The following is a 19,272-nucleotide window of genomic DNA, read 5'->3' as shown; positions in this document are numbered from 1 at the left end:
TGATCCCCCCAGGTAATTACAGTTTGCTGCCATGAGTTAAAATCTATTTTTGTTTTCCAGAATTTGTTTAAGTACAGCAAAGCTCCCGGGATGCACCATTCTTCTTCTTAAGTGTGTCCTCTGAGAATAACAAGGAGAACTCAAAGCCTGCATTGCCGGACTGATTTCATAAAATGAAAGGAAATCTTTTCATACATCTCCTTTTTAATTCTCTCCTTGAATTTTCTGTATATTTTCCACTGACAAATAATATATGTTACACATTAGCCCAGTTTCACTAAAACCCGAAGGATAAAAGGGGGATTTCTGTGCTTTCTAATTTTTTATATATAAGCCAGGCCTATGAAAAATCAAAGTTTTCTTACAAAAAAAAATATATGCCTTGATGTATTTGCAGGAATGGAGTAAATGACACTCAGAAAGTGGCCTTTGTGCTGCAGGTAAAGATTCTCTCATCATGCTGGAGGAATTTTTAAGATCAAGCACGTTGTGCATAAGCACAACTATTACTTTTCCTCATGATTTCATGCTTATTTGTCCAATACACTACTACGAGATTTAAAAACTATGTCTTTTTTTTTTTTTTTTCTGCTCTCCAAAGAGCCATTAACACACTGGAAAGCAGGGAAGTGCTATAAACAACCATCTAGTAAAGTAAACTAGACTTCTCAAATAATTTAAGTCCTCCATTAGAGTTTACAGTTTAGTTTTGTTTGACCCCAAAGTTAATGGAGTCAACCGGAGACTTTCCAGTGGTTTTGCTGGGCTTTGGCTCTACACCCGCACGAGCTCAGTCACTGAGGAGAGGACGCAGCGAATTCCTACCAGCCGCCTTGTCTTAGAAACGAGACCATTTTGCTGGGTGTCCAGAACACACACATTTTTAGATAACTGATTTTAACAGACTTGTTTTCAACTTGTTACCTTCACAGGGGCTTGAAATAATGTACCATAGGGAGCTTGGAAAAATGTCTCGGCGCTCCTATAACCTCTACCAAGCAGACACCAGGCTCACCAAAGGTACTGCAGAAACGTGGGCTTCCACTCGGCTACTGCAGGAGATTTACTGTGTTCACCTTTATGGTAAAACTTACACAATCACCTCATCGGGTCACATCAATTATAGGGAATGGAGAAGCAAACATTTTTGTCAATGTATGCTTTAGAGGTGTGGAAGTTGTTCTTTGGGGCAAAGCTGGTGGGAATCCAGGGTAAGGCACCAGCATGATTTTAATGAGACTCCATGATAAAAATCACAGAAAGCAAGAGGAACGACAGTAAAGCAAGTAGTTTAGTCAACAGTGGAACTACTGAGGTCTGGTTTCCTATGGAGTTTTGTCTCCTGGTTCGTTCTGCACCGTGTAACAAGGTAAAACTGCTAAATGATGCTTTTTCTGCAGTTGAGGCATTTGCAATTGCTCGCTCACTCCTGACTTCTCCGGAGGCTGATAAAAGATGGGTTCACACTGTGGCCTTTCTCTCAGGTGGGACACTAATGGGGTCGCTCCCTTCCACCTAGCTGACAAGAAACATGTGGGAACTTAACATCTTGAGACCTCTCTACCTCTGTTAGATTTATCTGAAATGCTGCCTCAACCAACCGTTTTGAAAGCTGAGGGCCACACATATGCAATGGCTTCAAAAGCCTTTTCTCATTAAACTAGGTTTAAAAACACTACTGTGTGCAAGGGGCAATGCTTCATGTAGTTAAGCGATTGGCCAAGATTTGCTGTAATTTGTTTCTTGCACTGGAGTAGGATGAGGTTCAGGAATGATTTAACTGTTATCCTTTAGAGAAAAACATGATTCTAACGACCATACGATGAGACTAAAACCACAAACTATCTGGGATCTCTGTTAATGAGAGTGCTTCTAAACGAGTATCTAAGTTTAGTCTTCTGTGTCTACACGGAACTCTTCTGCAAGTGAGTGGCATTTCAAAAATGCTATGCATCCAGCAGTTTGCACTGCCTGAAAACATCCCTACCACAGCTATGTTAACACCCACCCCGCTGCACTGAGAATGAACTTGACTGGTGTGAGAGCATGGACAGGGAGAGCAGAGCACAACACCGCAAGCTTAAGACCTTCCACGCTCATGACATGCATCAGTGGGACACTCTTCCTCAGAGAGGCAAAGTGGTACTTGAACCGTGCTTGTATCTGCTGCTTGATGCCACTCCAGTAACGGCTACTTGACTGACAGGCATTTTGGGCACTGGCAATGACTTTCCAAAGTTGGTTGAATCCAAGTCCCTCTTTTATTCAGTGCAAAAATACATATTTTTGCAAGGAAATGGTGAGTATCTTTAAGAACAGCACTACTTAGTATTCCTAACATCTGCTAACTGCAATGATTATAAAAAGGGTAAAAGAGCACTTACTTTCCCAGTGGATTTGACTCCTTTCCAAATGCAGAAGAAACATATCACCCAGACGAGGAGAAGACACAGTGCTAGATCCCACTTGATAATACCAATATCTTCAATTCCTGAGGACAAGCTCAGTACATTGCGCCTGAATATTTGAAAGGAAACAAAACAAGAGAGAGATGCAGGAGCTCAGTTGATGCAGGGTCTGGCTGTGACATTTGAGTGTTCAAAACACTGCTTGCTAAGTCAGCACAGCCTATGTGAGCAAAGCTGAGCTTTGCAGCCCTACATCTTCCCTAGGTTTGTGGGACTCTTTTGTTCAATATATTGCACAGCATTTCATTTTAAGCTATTTTTAGCAGCCCGTGACCACCTCAGTATGAGAAAGTATGTTCAAAGCACTGTGGCTTTTGCATTTACTCCCTTGAAGATGCAAGACCAGCTCTCACCGGTGCTGCCGCGAACCCCGGCTTCGCAGCCACGTGGCAGCATTGCACACAATGCCTCCATCACGGACCCTTGCAACTGGCCTGCATCCACGTATTTCTCCTCCTTTTCAGTTCGTTAGCAAGACTGCCGCAAGGAGGAAAGGGAAAAAGCAACGCAGGGAACCACTGCACCGCGCGGCTTTGCAGGGGAAGGCTGGAGCCGTTATCGGTTCACGGCCCCCACACACAAACGCTGCCCGGGTGCGCTGCCGCCCGCCCTCAGAGGTCTTGTTTAACTAACTCGAGATAGCTGGTAAACTTTATTCTGTCACTTAGGCTAAATAAAAAGAAATTCCTCAGCAGGGTCTTAAGGGAGCAACATCCGACCATCAAAATACTCTGGTCCTGAGGGGAAAAATTCATTAAGGTTTCTCTCTTTTGGTAGTTGCCATTATTAAACACTGATTTAAAACTTATTTTTTTTTACTTTTGTGCAACATACACTGTCCTCCCATATTGGACAGACCTTGTCATACCTGATGCCTACTTCATTTGTCAAAAGTGTATGAAAGAACAAACTGTTTCCTACTGTTCCCTTAGCTAAAACTCCTCTGCAAATTAACCTATTAAACTGAAGACTTCCTGCAGGTTTTTTTAAAGTCAAGGAGAATTTTGACGCCAGTCACAACAGAAATGCCTGGCCTCAAGACTAGAGAAATGAACTTGCTACCAAACAAGTAGCAAGTATGGCACCACTCTGGGGTGCCATACCAGGGTCAGGCCCACAAGTGTGGTGTATGCACCTTTGCTTGTGGATCCAGTACAGGACAAACCACTGTGGTTTGTTTTTCCCTTGAATTAATTAAACTTTTTTTTTCCCCCTACTACCAAGGAAATAATAGTGAATGAAGTCACCGATGGAAAATTTGCAATTACTTTTTGAGTAAAGCCCACGAATTGACCAGTTTAATAGGACTCAAACCCTCATCCATCTGTTTTTGTGTCTCTGTTTGCCAAATTCACTCAGATTACCTGTGTGAATGTGTTCTCACACCAAAAGCTTTATTCTCTCTGAACGTGTGTGTATTTTGTTATGGAAAAGGACTAATGGCACCAGACAGGGTAAGCCTGCCTTAATCAGCATGGCTATTCAGCAGTTACAAGAAACCCCTCGGTAATGAATATTTGGCATAAAGTTGCAGTCCTGGTTCACCTGAGCCTAAAGAAACCAAAGCAAAACCCGCTGTGCGTATACAAAAGAAGAAAATACATTTATAAGGCAAAAAACTTCAGCTGCAACCTTCTGTGCCTTTTTAAAAAAATAAATGGCAATTTTCCAGTCTAAGGGGCAGTTCATATTAAAAAGGCAACCTATAGAGGTAGCTCTCAGGAAGCCATGAATAATTGACTGCAAATGCGTTTTAGAATAGGGAGCTCTAGTAATGCATGCAGCTAAAACTTCTTTGCTTTTTATTAGGGAACTAAAAGCAAACGGTCATCTCACCTGCAGTTTGCCCCAGCAACCCTTTCAAGCTTTTTTGGCCCCAGTGGGTTACTCAGAGCCAGATACATTACTTTTCTACAGTGAGGCAGCAAGTGCAGTGAGTGATGTGCTGGCTTTCGCTGTCCTGGGTTATCTCGTCTCACAAAGACTGACTACCTCAAGGAATCCGCTCAGAATTACCAGCGGAGCCTCAGTGTTAAAACTGTTTCATGAAACCTAACCCAACATATTTTTGCAGCAGAAGCACTCAACCTGGATGTGCGATACCCTGAAAACTCAAGTTCAGGAAGGAGCACAAGCCAGGCTATGCTGACAGCTCTTCAGTTTTGTTACACACCCACTGCTGCTTAGATTCAGCCAAGCCCACTCAACTAACTTCACGCCATTTATGCATGAAGTTGTTACTAATTCTAATTTACAGTCTTGATGCTGTCATTAACTGTCACTCATATATAATCAATGTAACAACAGGCTGGGGCCAAGTCTGTTGTAAACATGAGTTCTCGAACTTTGTTCATACACTAGTGTGTGCAATATGGAAACGTGATAGGAGCCGTAACTGGCTCTAGAACATAAACAAAAATAAAATGAGAAGAGTTATGCAATCCTTGCAGGATACTCCAGCTCGTTAATCAAGTGAATGCAGACAGGACCTTTCATACCAGCAAAGGCGAAGCACCCTTTCATGTTGGATGGACGAGAATAACTGAAGCAGTTGTAGCAGAAGACAATTAGGAGGAGAATACGAAACAATTTTTAAAACTCTCAAATTTGCCCCCAAAGGCAGAGACAGCTGCCCTAGATTTTGTTTAGTTTTTGTGTTGCTCCCTTCGGGATAACATGCCATTAGCATGTGATGGTCTTTCTTGGGATTTGGACAAATAAAGTCTGCTGATTACCAAATATTTATAAACACTTGGCCAGCACCAGACAATCAGAGGTTTTGTTCAACCATAATTACCCTATAACACTTATCCCTTATGTATTAATACATGTGTAAGCCTTTAAGGTTTTGGACTTTAAAATAAAATCTTCAGAAAAAAGACCTGAAGCATGTGATACCAAGAGGTAAGTCTCCTGATACAAGGACAGATTTGCTTAACCCCCTTTTATTGCTGCTCAAGCAAGCATGTGATTTGCACAGAACATTCATTCAAATGAACTGAAATGTCAGGCTGTACTATACGTCCAGCCAGGCTGAGAAGGACACGTGTTATTCCACACGAAGAGGTTAATGCATCAATGTGGTCAATTATATCTGGGCAGCGGTAGTTTTACAAAGCAATACTGATGAGGACACTACATAAATGTCCCACAACAAAAACGGCATTGGGTTTCAGAAACCAAATACTCACAAACCTCTGAATTAAATCAGAATTTATTGTGCCACAAAGCAGATGGATGTCTTCCATTAAAGACTATTTATTGACCTGTCCTTTCAATGCCAGTAGCTGGCTGGCTGGCAGCTGGCATTGCCTACGATGGTAAAGTACCTGAAAGTTCTTGAAATTATTTTAGATTTCGGAACTATAAAGAATAATAGCACGGCTGGGGAAAAACTGGGGATGCTAAATGCTTGCACCATGTAAAAGCAATGTTACTTTAATTACAACAGTGCTGCGTGATCTCTGTCCTTACTTTAAGACACCAATAGTTGTTTATGCCGAGAGAACAGCTATTTTTAATACTTCTTTAAGTGCCATGAGTCCCAAAGGCAGCTTGCTCTGTTAAGGGCAGTTTCGCTCATGATGAAACAGTGAGCTATGGACAGTATGTCTGTATTAGTAGGATTACAGAGCCAAACTCCTCCCTAGCATGCCTCCAGGGAAGAGTTCAGTTCACGATGTTTAAAACTCTTATTTGAGGACAAAAGTTAAAAGTGGCTGCAAAGTGCAAGGAGAGTCATCTCCACAAGGGTTAATCGCTGAGCAACCTTTGCTCCAGCTGTGCTAGAGAAACAGTGAGGGCAAGATGGAGGGAAGGGGAAAGCGCTGTGAGGAGCAAGGACTTGTCCTCCAGCCTCGGGCGCCTCCAGCCTGACAACACCTATTAGGCTGTGTCTACAGGAGGATTTGGTTCAGCTCGCAGGGGAGTTTTGAGGACAGAAACTTGGTTTCTTTTAGAGGAAGCTTAACTAAAAGCTCCAGCCCTAACGTGCTCCCATGGGGACATCGTTTCCCCAACTCATGGTCAGGCTGCCCTGCCATAAGACCCTTCACTGCATACCTGGTGTCCCCTGAGGTCCTGGAGCCCCCACTCTTTCTTTTACAACCTGTTTTCCAACTCCCAGCCCCATTTCCTTCTGCTATGGTATCTTCAGTCTCCTGATGTGGACATGTCACCTGGGGTTCCAGGGAGACAACCTGGCCCACAAATCTGTGCATTACAGGAATAGAAGCTTCTGGAGCAGTGTGGCCACATCAGGAGGCTGCTAAGCTCACGGCTGCCCCTAGGTACAAGAGGACCTGTGAACAAAATGACTGCACAAAACTGAAGATGAACACACTGCTTTTGAAGTCCTGGGAGAGTAACTCTATTTCAGGGACAGCACTGCAGACCCATGCTTCTTAGGGAGGCCTTGAGGAGACCTTTGAACATCCTACCAAGCCACTCACTCATTTGGATTCAAGGCCCTCAGTCCCAAAGTCATTGTGGGAGAGTCCAAGGGAGTAAAAGTTGCTTCCTCTTCTACTGCAACTTGCCTCTAAGTTCCCCTAAAATATTCAAAGGTACCATTTAACAAACCTTTTCCAACCTCCTCCATATTTACAAGGGACGAAGTCACCTGGGAAAGTATCTGTCGCTCAACATGGAAAGTCAGTGCTCATGGCATGGTGAAAACGACTGCCCTTACAGCCTGTATCCCATCTCTCACACCAGCCACTGGTGCCTCTTGATAAACTGCTCATCCAAGATCCAATCTGCCCTTTGTATTTTGGCTCCTGTGTTACAAATTTTAGTACAGTTCATAGGAGTATTTTTTTCTAAACCTAAAGCATGCCAAATATCTTCAGCATGAACATCATTCCTGCTGGGGCTACTAGCTGATGCTTCTTTTTAAAAATAGAGAAGTAGGTACAAGTTGATCAGGGACCAAACTGGACTTTAAACATGCTGAAAAAGCTGGGGCCAGAAACTAATTCTACTCTTACTTGACCATCTGAGCAAGCCAAGAAAAAAAATTCTTTCTGAGCTATTTGTAGATCCTTTGGATTTAAGTTTCCCTACAGGTGTCCTCCTCTGCTGCTATGTTTTTGACACCTCTATAAACACAGAGATTTGAGGTCATGCCCGTTCAGAAATCAGGTTATATAATATAATTTAAAACTTGAAAAATAAGAGAGAAATGGGAATAAGAAGCTTAGGCCTGATGAAATCCAGGCATCTGGCAAAACAGAGTCTCCTCAGAGACTGCAGGGAAAAATGATGTAACAAAGACGACCTGAGAAACCTACAGCACAGGAGAACGTTCACCACCTCTGTCAGTTTTATTGGTAAGGTCAATGCCTTGCATGATTGTCAGACTGATAAGAGATGTGTTATAGTTTCACAAAGGGTACTGCAAATGCTAACAGCTGGGGAAGAGAGAGAGACAATCACAATGGGCGTGATTTGTCACTGTTTCCATTGTAAATTCATGCTATCAGGGCATCTGAGGTGACTTGTTTCTGTTCTCATGCTGCATTTAGAGAATCCCAACCAAGATGGAAAAAAGTTTTCTTCCAAAATAGAAGTTGCACTGGGCTTTTAGAGCTCCCTGCACGCTCTAGGATGAACACAGTTATACATCTAACACCTTCCTCCACTGCCAGTCCAGCTCAGGATGGGTGAGAACTAGTATCAAACACCAGTCAAACAACTGACATCCAGTTTTCTTTTCCTATCTAACATTCCCCACAGGCCTTCCATAAAATGTCAGGCCTGACTTTAGGCATGCCACTGAAACACCTCGAAGGCGCCACGAAGAGGGGATTACTTACTCCCAAAACTCTGTGACAGGAGAGGTGAAGTTAGTGGCATTCAGTGATATCCAGAGTGTTTTGTTCTTCCTGAGAGTGTCTTCCACGCAGGTTGGCGTGTTCCACTTCTGGTGGCAGTGCGCCCATGGCAGGACGCTCTGGAACGACTGGAACAGGTAGTAGAGTCCCCAGGCCAGGATCACGATGTAGTACACATTCAGAAGGGACACAATCACTATGGAAGCATAACCAATTCCTGGCAAGAGGAGGAGAGAAAAGAAATACGTGCAGACGTGACAGCCACTTCTTGCTAGGGTGCCTTGTGATCTCGTGGAGCTGGTGCTGTTCCTGCTGTGTTGTGGACTTGTATCTCACTCTACCACACTGCTGTTGGAAGGTCAAGTCCACTCAACTTGATCACACAGAAGGACAGACCTGCCATGACCTCTGACTAGCAGTGGCACTCAGGGTTGAGTTTCTGGCTGTGGTTTGCTGACATCGGAGGAGAGGTCTGCAGGACGTCTACCCAATTTAACACTAACCCAGCTATTTCAGGTTTTATTAAAAGGAAGTCAAGGCATCATGCTTTGCTTATTTGGGAGCTACAGCATCTCACATCTTAGGTACCTACTTCGGCAACATCATTCTCACCACACTGTCCCCCAAGCCAGCTTCCTTGGAGGCAGCTCAGCTGGGCAGCCCCTGCACCACTCATACTTATCAACTGGCTCGGCTCAGCCTATGTGCAAAAAAAAAAAAGACATTTCTTGAATGAGTTAAAAAGGAAAATTCCAAAGCTATCAATGTGAAAGCTGCTGTTTCTGCCCCCATTTCACTTGTGCAAAGGAAGCGTGATATTTGCAGCTGTTATGGTTAATTGAATCAATGTTTAACTCTGCTGTCGATATTTGACGATAAAAAATGTTCCCTGTTTGTTGTTATAAGCAGGGTCATGGACAGATAAGGGTGAGTCCTACACAACTTTGGGAGGTAGTGGAATGCTGTTCTGGCGCAGGCTTTAATTAAGTACCACAACTGTTCTCCTGAGTCTGGTATCTCTCTCCTAGCCCGGCAGCTTAGCTCCACAAGCAGATTCATACTACGTCTTAAGTCAGAAGCAGTCACTATTTTTTAAAATACAAAATGAAAGGACTCCGAAAAGTCCCATTTTCTGAAAATCTTTTAGTATATAGAATGTTAACCTCCAAAAAGCTTACAAAGTTTGCCATTTAGGAATAACAGGGAAAAAAGGAGATTTCCTTTAAAAACTTAGAGGAGTCTCTTAGAAGAGGACAAAAAGCCGATGAGGTTCCCTTTAACATTACTCTGATGACTACCCCAGCACCTGAGATACCTGCTTCACATTTTACAGTTCCAAACTTTATTGCAACAGGAGTCTTCACCACTGGAGATTATATTTATGTCAGGTGAAAACAACCAGAGCAAGTGCTATTTCTCTGTACAGCTGCCTCTCATTCAGGATATACAGCTAGTGTCATTATTAGAGCTACAATTTCTCTTTACGGATGCCTGGGAGACTCCTATTTAAACAAGGAACATTCCTTCCTCCTCAAAAAAAAAAAAAAAAAGCTTCACAAAAGTGGGAGGAGGAGGAAGAAAATGGAGCTAAAGCAGCACAATTACATTAACTTCAGCAGTGTTCTGAGTATTAGGTGGGAGCGTGAGCCACGGAGAAAGCCCTCACATCTGCCTGGAGTGACATAAGGGACATAAGGGGAGAGAGATGCCTGGAACAGCAACAGTGGCAGAGCTAGAGACACACCAGCGTGAAGTGCCCGCTCCTTCCAGATGGGATTTGAAGAGTGCCCCTCTGTTTAGTGTCATTATTCCAAATGATTCTGCCTGTGCTGTCCAGCTGTAAAGGCCAATCTATACATGACAAGCATCCTCAGTAATTTTTCTAACCTGTCTTCCATTTTTCATTCTAGTTAACTTCCATAGAGACATTCGTATAGTGCCTGTGAGCGGTGAGTGATTCTTCATTCGCTGGCAAAGGCCCTTGAATAATACCAGGCCAAAACGCCTGTTTGCCAGGACCTGCTCAGTTATGACGAAAGTCCCGTTCCTGAATCCTACCACAAAATGCTGTCCAGGTTTTGGCTGTATCGGTAACAGAGGGATGATGCCAATGATAAGCTTTCACACAGCAGAGGGAGTATGATTTCCAGACCAGAATAGTACTTTGAAGATGCTTTCACTAAGGCCATGTAAAAGGCTCTACCCTTCCAAAACACCACTTTCTCCGATACCTGTGAACAGAATGGGCAATTGCCTTTTTAAGGCATAATATGCAATTTCTTTTTTGCTTATCAGCAGTTCTGCCAGTTAACAAGATGATAACATCAAAATCAATACCTTACTTTGTCCTTCAGACTCTCTGACTTCTACCTTTCCAGGAACTAATATCATACCCTCAATTACTATGGCAAATTGCTGAATTAATGGACATGAGGGGAACAGTGTTGCTGCATATGGTTTCCAGGGGTGTCTTTAAGCAGTGAAGCACAACAAGCTGTACTAACCAGTGAAAATAGGGCAGATCTTTTCCCAGCATGTAATTCCACCTTCAGAGGTATACTGTCCTAGCACCACCTCCAGGAAAAACACAGGAAGACCTCCCCCAAACAGGAAAATGAAATAAGGTATAAGAAATGCACCTGTTGAGAAAATATAATAGTACAAAATTGAGATGAAGTGAGAGACTTTACACAAGACAGTCTAGAAAGTTTTAACAGACATACATAAACAAAGAAACATATTTGATATTTTAATATCAGTATACAATAATCTTATTCTGGGGTGTTTTCGCTCATATTCAAACTCTGCAAGTGGAATGGGTATATGAAGCTGGAAAGGGCATTTTCTTACCTTTTAAAGTGAAAATCTGCAATAACAATGGGGTTAGGCACACAGCAGTTTCACATGGCTCAGAATGCTCTTATTCTGAAATCCACTGGTCTATATTAATAGCATGGCTTTTGGTTAAAACTCAGACTCAATTGTAAGAGAAGTAAAAGAGCAGAAAAGGTTCACCAGTATAAAATTTTAAATCGCTGTTGTTTTTCCATAATTAAGTTTCAACAAAAACTATTAAGTAATAAAACAACTTCTCCTGAAGACTGGTGAAGAAAGCAGAAAGCAGATATGTGATTATTTTTTTCAAAAATTGGATGAAGGCACTGAAAAATAGTAAGCGTGAGGCACACAGATTGATTCATGAGAATGGAATAAAAGAAATACTCACCTCCGCCATTTTTATAGCAGAGATACGGGAACCGCCAGACATTGCCTAAACCAATAAATCCACCAGCCACGGAGAGCAGAAAGTCAATCTTGCTCGCCCACTTCTCCCGCTGGGGCGGCTTTCCTTCTGCCTCGTCCTCAGGCCGTGTCCCCGGGCTCTTGCCGGGGGAAGGTTTGAGGATGTCCTTGTGGAAATCTTTCAAGCACTGAAGCTTTTCCTTTGTTGCCATATTTCTGCTTTCTACATAGAAAAAAGAAAATGCACTGGGTTTATTAGACAGTCTTTACTGGTAGAGCTCTCTAACACTGCAAGAACTGTTTAACCAAACTCAGTTCCATAAAAACCAGTGCTGTTTATCAAGCTGAGATATGAGAATACATCTGCTGCCTTCACTGACCAGGGGAGACAAACCGCCCTCGGACTCTGAGGTCACCTCTTTGCAGCCAGTGCAATGTAGTGGATAGCAAAGGTTGGACACCACTGCCTACGTGCTGGCTGCAGGCAAAGGATGTACAAAGACTGCACACTGCATCGGCATCAGCAAATGGTGTTACTGAGCAAGTGTCTCATGCTGCTTCCATGCCCATAATAAGGTACAAATCATTGCATCTGATTCCTTCTCAAACGTTTAAGTGAAATACAGCAGAACAGTAAATCTCACCTTTCCAGATACAACCCATTCCTCTATTTCCCAATAACCTGAACCATCCTGTATCATTTATTGCCTGCAGTTTCCTTTCCCTGAAGTATTATAAAGCTTTCAGAAAAGTATACATCCATAAAAACTGGAATGGAAAGTCATTTGTTCTAATCAACCTGCAGGAACTGAAGGAATCTTTTCAGTTTATTCCATTTTCATAGCCGCACAGTTTTCCCTTGACATCAATAAAGGGACAAAAATAAACCTTTATATTCAATTACTGTCTTACGCGCACCTATGCGATTGAACAGTTTGCCAAGACTGATGATGGCTCCTTAGTTAATTAAAAAGTCAGTGGCATGAGTCACCTGATGCAAAACCCAAAGTATATTAAATCATAGCTGGTTTTCTAATTTATATGTATAATTTATGATGTTCAAAAATCATAGATTGTGTAAAAATAGTAACAGAAAGAATTACTCTAACAACTGCCTTTTTATCCAGGATTTCCTAATGAAAACAATTTAGGAACAACTTGTAGCTTTTATGTTAACTCAGATCTCAGGCATATGAGGCCAATTCATTCCCCACATAACTCAAGTGTCTTTAGCTGGATCTGACCAGTTATTTTTGCATAGTGTTTTAATACTGAAAAGCACGTGAAATTTTCACCAGAACCAGGCAAACCAGCAAGTTTATTCCAGACCACAACCATTCCCTGCCTGTACATGTCATTATGGGTGCACAGTCATAAAAAAAATCATGCTACAGATTATCCCATTTGATAGCTGCAAGCCTCCCTCGTACCTGCGTGCTGCTTTTGATCTCTAACCTGATTTAGCTTGTGGCAGTGACCTGGAACCTGAGTTGACATCAGCTCTGCAGGAAGTTTTTAATCCAAACATGATTTTGAGACAGAAATGCATCGCTGTACCCATAAATCTTTCCATTCACTACGGAAAGTTTCAGAAGGCTAACACATCTTTGCAAACCACAGCAGCTCAATATTCACCCCACTGACATATTTGTGGCCTTTGCAATATGGTTATTGCGATAGCAGTTGTCTATCAGGCCATGACCTAAAAAGGGACTTTAATCTTCACAATGCTAATCATTATGACTTTCTCCTGTTTTTTAAAGAAGGCCACTGCTGACTGCACAGAAGTGATATGAGCAACTGCAATACCTTCTTGTCAACAGCAGAGAGAGCTCATAGAAGGAGAAAGTTAATCACAAGGTGATGGATCATCACCACCCACTGTGGGGGTATGTGGGTAGGACACATATTCCTCTAAAATATCTCCTACTGGTTGCTGTTAGAGACATGGTATGAGATAAAGTACTGTAGTAACTAAATAAAAATGGTAGGGCCAGCTCTGTAACAGCTTTTAGGCACCTAGTTACTTCAGGGAATTAATTCACAATAGCTAACTCGCATTCCTAGTATCATGCATGGAGATTAATGGAGGTGCCTCCAAGAGGGATTCACAGTAGCCTCAACTTCCCTGGGACATCTGCATCTCACTCCAAGCCCCAAAGAGGTACCACCCTGCATCATCCCCTGGAGTCATCTCTTGAGGGAGAAAAAAAAAATAAGTAGGTGCAACCACCTTTTTTCAAAGTGGTTTCAGGACATCAGCTACAAGGCGGCTGATGTCCTGCTCCCACTGCAACAGCAACTGAGCATGGAGAAAGCCCAATTTCACTTTCTTTTGCTGTTTGTGCTGCTTGAATCCCTATCTTTCATCTTGCAGGAAAATGTCATAACCATCAGGCAACAGGCTATTCTGGGCTGAGGAATGGAGGGCATTTGGACTGTCTCTCATGGAAGTTGTTCTTCACAGGGGTTACTGAAATACCAATCAACAGAGGAAGAAAGCGTGCAAAAGAGAGAGCAACTCACACCTAGTGTTTAGGGTATGCTCTTGTTTTTCTGACAATTTTTCGGTGAACTGCTCGGAGAGCCATAACCTTGCTTAACAGGGCACAGAGATAAAAACATTTGTAGATCTTTGCAGGATTAAGGTTTGAAATAGGAGCTGAACTGCTCCCCACAGGGACTGATACTGGAAATACCCCGGAACAGAACACTGGGCACGCAGGGAACATTTATGTAAAAAAAATGAGGGGACCTATGGCCACCTCTGAAATGAAAAACTCTTCCAAGATTGCAATTTTTTGCAATCTACTTTTATCTTGCGACACAGAGTTCTTTATTTTTCTGCCAGCTCTAATCTTCTTGCCTGTGGATTTATGTTGACCCAGGTGATACTCAGTCCTACCCAGAATTTGCAAGCCTGACCAATTGATTGTGTTCTGTAAACCCTAACTCTCCCTGGGACAAGGAGATCACCCTGTGGTTTGTCCTAATTATCTGCACATGAAGTGTGAAACAGTGCCTTTTCAGGCTCCTACTTCATAATTCCGTGGGATTGCATTTTAAAAAGGGATTTCTAATTCATCTTAAGACATCCCAAATTAATGGCCACGCTTGAAAACCTAATTACTGAGTGTAAATTTTGTTTCAGCCTTAGCTGCAGCGTGAAGATGGATGGTGAGCTTTCCCTTAGCCCACAAATGACAAACCCCAAGGTCACACTTGGTTTTGGGGTGGCCGTTTCGTCGTACGGGTGCCAGGAGATGGACCACCACCACTTTGCTCAAGTCACCAGCTCTCACTAGTGGGGCACGGTACAGTACCTAGCCAATGCTTGCACAAAATTAGTAACAGCCCAGTTTTACTGTGTGTTTCTTATCTAGTCTTGCTAAAATCACGATTGTGTTTCGAGGGCCGGCAGCTGTGGCTGGCAGGCACGTACTGTCGACCAATACCATAGGAACTGACGCTAAGCGGCCACCTGGGACTGTGGTCCCAGCCCATGTCACGTTCAAGGGATGACGGATTTATCCCCCTTTGCTGCCAACCATTGGTGTCCACCCAGCCATTCCCAATTACAGGAACTGTCTACAAAGGCTGCAAGGGTGGGGGGTACAGGCGATTCTCCTTGGCAAAGAAAAGCCAAGAAAATCAAGTTTGTTTAGTGAAAGGCATTGTCTTTTTCCTTAATGGGATCGGAGTTTCATTTCCTTTAGTTATATCCCACTGGGTGAGGTTAAAATGGCTCTTAAGGGAAATAGTCTGACAGAGATGCTGAAACAATATGTTGTCACCGCCCAGGTCAGAACCAGAGAATAATAGGTTATTTTTATTGTATCACTTAGTGGGGATGGTATCCGAGATCTAAGTCCATCTGATTCCCCCAAGGAAATATATTGTAAGAAAATGCTCTTACAACCACAGAGTCCAAAAGGAGCGATCCAAGTCTGAGGCATATGTCTGCCTCCTGGAGACACACGTCTGCCTTCCAGGAGCCACATCTGCCTGTGAGAGTACCCCCTTCAGGAAGCTTCGGACGGCCCCAGGAAGCTCTGGCTTCATCTGATGAACTCAATACCGATAAATAAAAAGCAGCAGTCAAGCCTGGCATTTACAGTGTGCTACTAGGCTGAGTCCAGCCAAACAGCTAGAGCCTGATCTAGCTGGGAGAAAGGATCCAGACTGGGCCAGGCCCAGGATCTGCTCTCACATACACTGGTACAAACCCTAATTAACTGAGGATTAAGTTATTGATTGTCAAATCAATGCTGGTAAAGTATGGAAAAAATAGAACGAGGGAGCAAGCACGGGCGCTTCACATTTCTCGAGCATCTGCTCCCTGGTACGTCCAAGAGCACCTCAAGGGCTCCTCTCCTTCTGCAGGAGAACCACACGTCTGTCCCTTGTGCCTGGTGCACAAATTTCCTCATGTGAAATACCCCTGCAATTACCCAAGCTCTCTTGCTGCCCCCCATGACAGACTAGTCTTCGATGCACAGCTGAAAATACCAAAAGATTAGCCATAAGCAGAGTGCTTTCACAGCCAACCCGGCCTGGGCCATCCACTGTGCTACAGCGATCGTATCTTTGCACGTACAGCCTGCACCTCAGATAACTCATACCCTTTAAAAAATACTGGCATTGAAATGTAATCCTTCATAACATGCAAAAAATGAGGGGTAGGGGAAGGAGGAGGCACTGGGCAGAGGGATCAGACAGTGAGAGATGCAGATGGGGGAAGGCCACCAGCGTGGACAGGACCTGCTGGTTGTCAGAACAGACACAACTCACATTACTGCTGAACCACTGACTTTTTTTTGACAGATTACACATCTGAAAATACACTGTTCAATTTCTGCTTTGGGATTACAGTTAAGATCCACCCCAAGCTGCTTATAGCCAGAAACAGGTGAGCAATGCAGGGTTACACCTTCCAGGAGGTGCCCTGAGGACAAATTCATCATGGACACTACCTCACTTAATAATCTTTAAAAATCAAGTCTTCAAAACAATGGTTTTCCAAATGCTGATGGAAACATGAAAATCAAAGTCTGCCTGTACACACAGATATGTAGTTCTAAATATTTATGCAAGCTAAAATGCGTGCCCTGTCTCATGTCTGAAGATCAGAAACCACAGTAAAGGAGTTATTTCTTTTTTGGTCAACACATATAAACTTTGAACAGGGATTCAACATACTGAACTGGTGACCAGAACTGTAACTGAACATTTGTTTTCTAGCTCCTTCTTCCCTTTGAAAACTAAAAGCAAAGTACATACTCAGAGTGTCTCTGACCTTGATGGGAATGCTGCCCCAGGAATGACTGTACGGCTGTACTGCTGATTTTATGGATTATTTTTGCAGCGTGATGTGCACCACCACTACTTCTGCTTCCAAGGACCCTTTTCTACTAAGCTCAGCCCACACAGACTGTATGTCTTGAGCTTCTCAGTGCTCTCTCCTCCTCTTCTATCTCAATGGCTTTTGAAAGACATATCACATTATAACTAATTTTTCTAACCCCACTTAAGCTCACTGCCTCTTTCGACATTACCATCTCTCTTATTTTTCTGCCAGTTTTTTCTTTTGTATCTTGGAAATCAAAGTCAACCTCCCTTAAAAAAATGAGCTTTCCTAGATCTGCCATTTTTAATTATTACTATTTTATATTCATATTCATGAATATTTCAAAATTAGCTGCCCTGATTGCTAGATCAAAGCTGCTCTTCAAATAAGCAGCTTCCATTCTCATTGCGAGCAATGGAAAAGCTGCTATTGATTTCAACAGTAGTACGATCAGGTCCCGAATCAAACTGCATTTATTATGTTTGGCTCATTTCCTAGGATTACTTGGAACTTTGAAAGCTGTAATTCTTGCTGTTGACAGCTTTCCCTGCCTCCCAGAGCAGTGTGGTTTAGCCAATCGATACATGATTAAAATAAACAGCCCCTTGATCAAACTTATGGCTTCAGTGCAAGTCTTTCTGATCTGCAGAAGAAAAAGCCTTTATGTTTGGCAGCCCTCGAGGCCACACCAGTATCCAAAGAGCACCTGACTTCATTTATTGTCCTTAACTCATATCCAAGTTCTTTCTGCTTCATTGAACCAGATACTTACGTTTTCTGAAAAATAATACCTCTCCCTTTATTGCACACATTGTCTCTCTTCTTAAAAACGCCTCTAAAAATTCCCTGAACAACATCTCATGATTCTCTTTGTCTTTCATGGATTCCTCTTTTTCTGATTACTTTTCCCTGGGTGTGGGTATTTATCTAAATATCTATTGTATCCTTTCTTCTTTCTCAGTTTTGCCTCCAACTTTCACTACCTCCCTTCTTACTCCTTCATCCTTTCCTTTTCTTTCACTATGACACTTTTTTTAGTCTTCTAAGATTGACTGGAAAATCTGCTACTGAAAATTTTCTAGGAGCAAAATGCACTCCTTTAGAAAGCTGAAGTCTATTCTGAAGAGAGAGCCTAGGGCTTAATGCAATTTCTTTTTCATCAGTTGTGGTCTGGACAAAAGGTATCTTTTTTTCTCCACATACTTTTTTCTCGCTGTTGTTTCCATTCATGCTCTTCGAATAGGTACCGTGTTACAGTGCAGAGCTGTTATAAAATCCTGCGTCTTTGCTCAGATTTCACCAGCAGAAAATCTGCAGTCACATAATACTCTAGATGCTCATTTTGTTCTACTTATTTATGTGAAAGAACAAAGCAGTTACAACTAAACCCAGAAAGGGAGGAAATTAAAAACTCCTTTCCCATTGTGTGGGGTGGAAAGAAGGAGAACAAATATTCACAAACTCCAGTGGGTTTCAGAGGGAACACAACCCTAACCCTAAACACAGTGTCTGAAGCAAAGATGATGCTGCCCAACCTCAGAGGGATGGAGCCTGATTCCCCAGGGAGGTGGCCCAGGGCAGCCCTGGCCCCCACAGTGGTCAGCGAGGAAGAGCATGGGATGCAGTGAAGCAGAGGACTGGCACACTGCGTCACACTGGTTACGACTCCATCCTGTGGAAATCCTTCAGTGGGCACAGCATCTCCTGCATCTCAGTGAGAAACCAAGTGTCCTGCACCAGAGAGCCATGGTCCTCTTGCTCCCCTTTGAGGTCCCTTCCTCAAAGAAGAAAGCCCAGGGTGACTCTTGCTAAGAGGACCACAGGGAAGGAGAGCGTTAAAACAAGGGTTGGCAGAGGCAGGAAGAACAAAAAGGAAACTGCTCATCTCTAGTACACTGTACTCGTAATTATGTGTGGGAGAACATCCAGTTAACACTTGGGTTTGTCCCCATGAAGCCAACTACTGACCTAATTTAATGCCTCCGGGTGTGCCAGCTAATAGCCTCCTGATTGTCAATAGGCTGGAAAGAAGCACCAGCTCCCCACTGCCTTCCCTGTGTACTCCCTCTCTGCTGCACAAGCTCTCCCGTTGTGAAAGTGAAAAACCATTAATTCCCTGGGTGACACCACCTCTCATGGCCCTTGCCTTTAAGAGAGGGCCCTTAACAAAACACAGGAGTATATCCAAGTGATGTGGCAAGGTGATGGTTTTCCAAGCAAGATGGGCATCGTCAAAGAAGACTCAATGAGCTGTGCACTGTCTTGATTCTTCAACCACCTTGTATCCTGTAGTTACACAACTTTTGACCAAAGGAACAAGCATGTTCATATTTTGTTTTCAATTCTGAAGGTCTGCTGTTAACTGGACTGCGATTCTTTA

General features: G+C 43.0%; 1 protein-coding gene across 7 annotated transcripts in view; it reads right to left on the bottom strand.

Annotated features, from left to right (window-relative positions):
• Positions 1 to 19,272, bottom strand: part of SLC6A6 (solute carrier family 6 member 6) — a 116,252-nt gene that overhangs the window by 22,539 nt on the left and 74,441 nt on the right. For all 7 annotated transcript variants that reach the window (XM_068409653.1, XM_068409652.1, XM_068409655.1 and 4 more), the window contains 4 exons: positions 11,529 to 11,768; positions 10,807 to 10,941; positions 8,285 to 8,519; positions 2,385 to 2,517 (listed from right to left, as the gene is read on the bottom strand). In XM_068409653.1, the coding sequence (XP_068265754.1) occupies positions 2,385 to 2,517; positions 8,285 to 8,519; positions 10,807 to 10,941; positions 11,529 to 11,768 (743 nt within the window). The remainder of the gene's footprint in view (positions 1 to 2,384; positions 2,518 to 8,284; positions 8,520 to 10,806; positions 10,942 to 11,528; positions 11,769 to 19,272) is intronic.

This window comes from Nyctibius grandis, chromosome 10, assembly GCF_013368605.1.
Source record: "Nyctibius grandis isolate bNycGra1 chromosome 10, bNycGra1.pri, whole genome shotgun sequence".
NCBI classification, from domain to species: Eukaryota; Metazoa; Chordata; class Aves; order Nyctibiiformes; family Nyctibiidae; genus Nyctibius; species Nyctibius grandis.
This window is presented reverse-complemented; position numbering and strand designations above follow the sequence as displayed.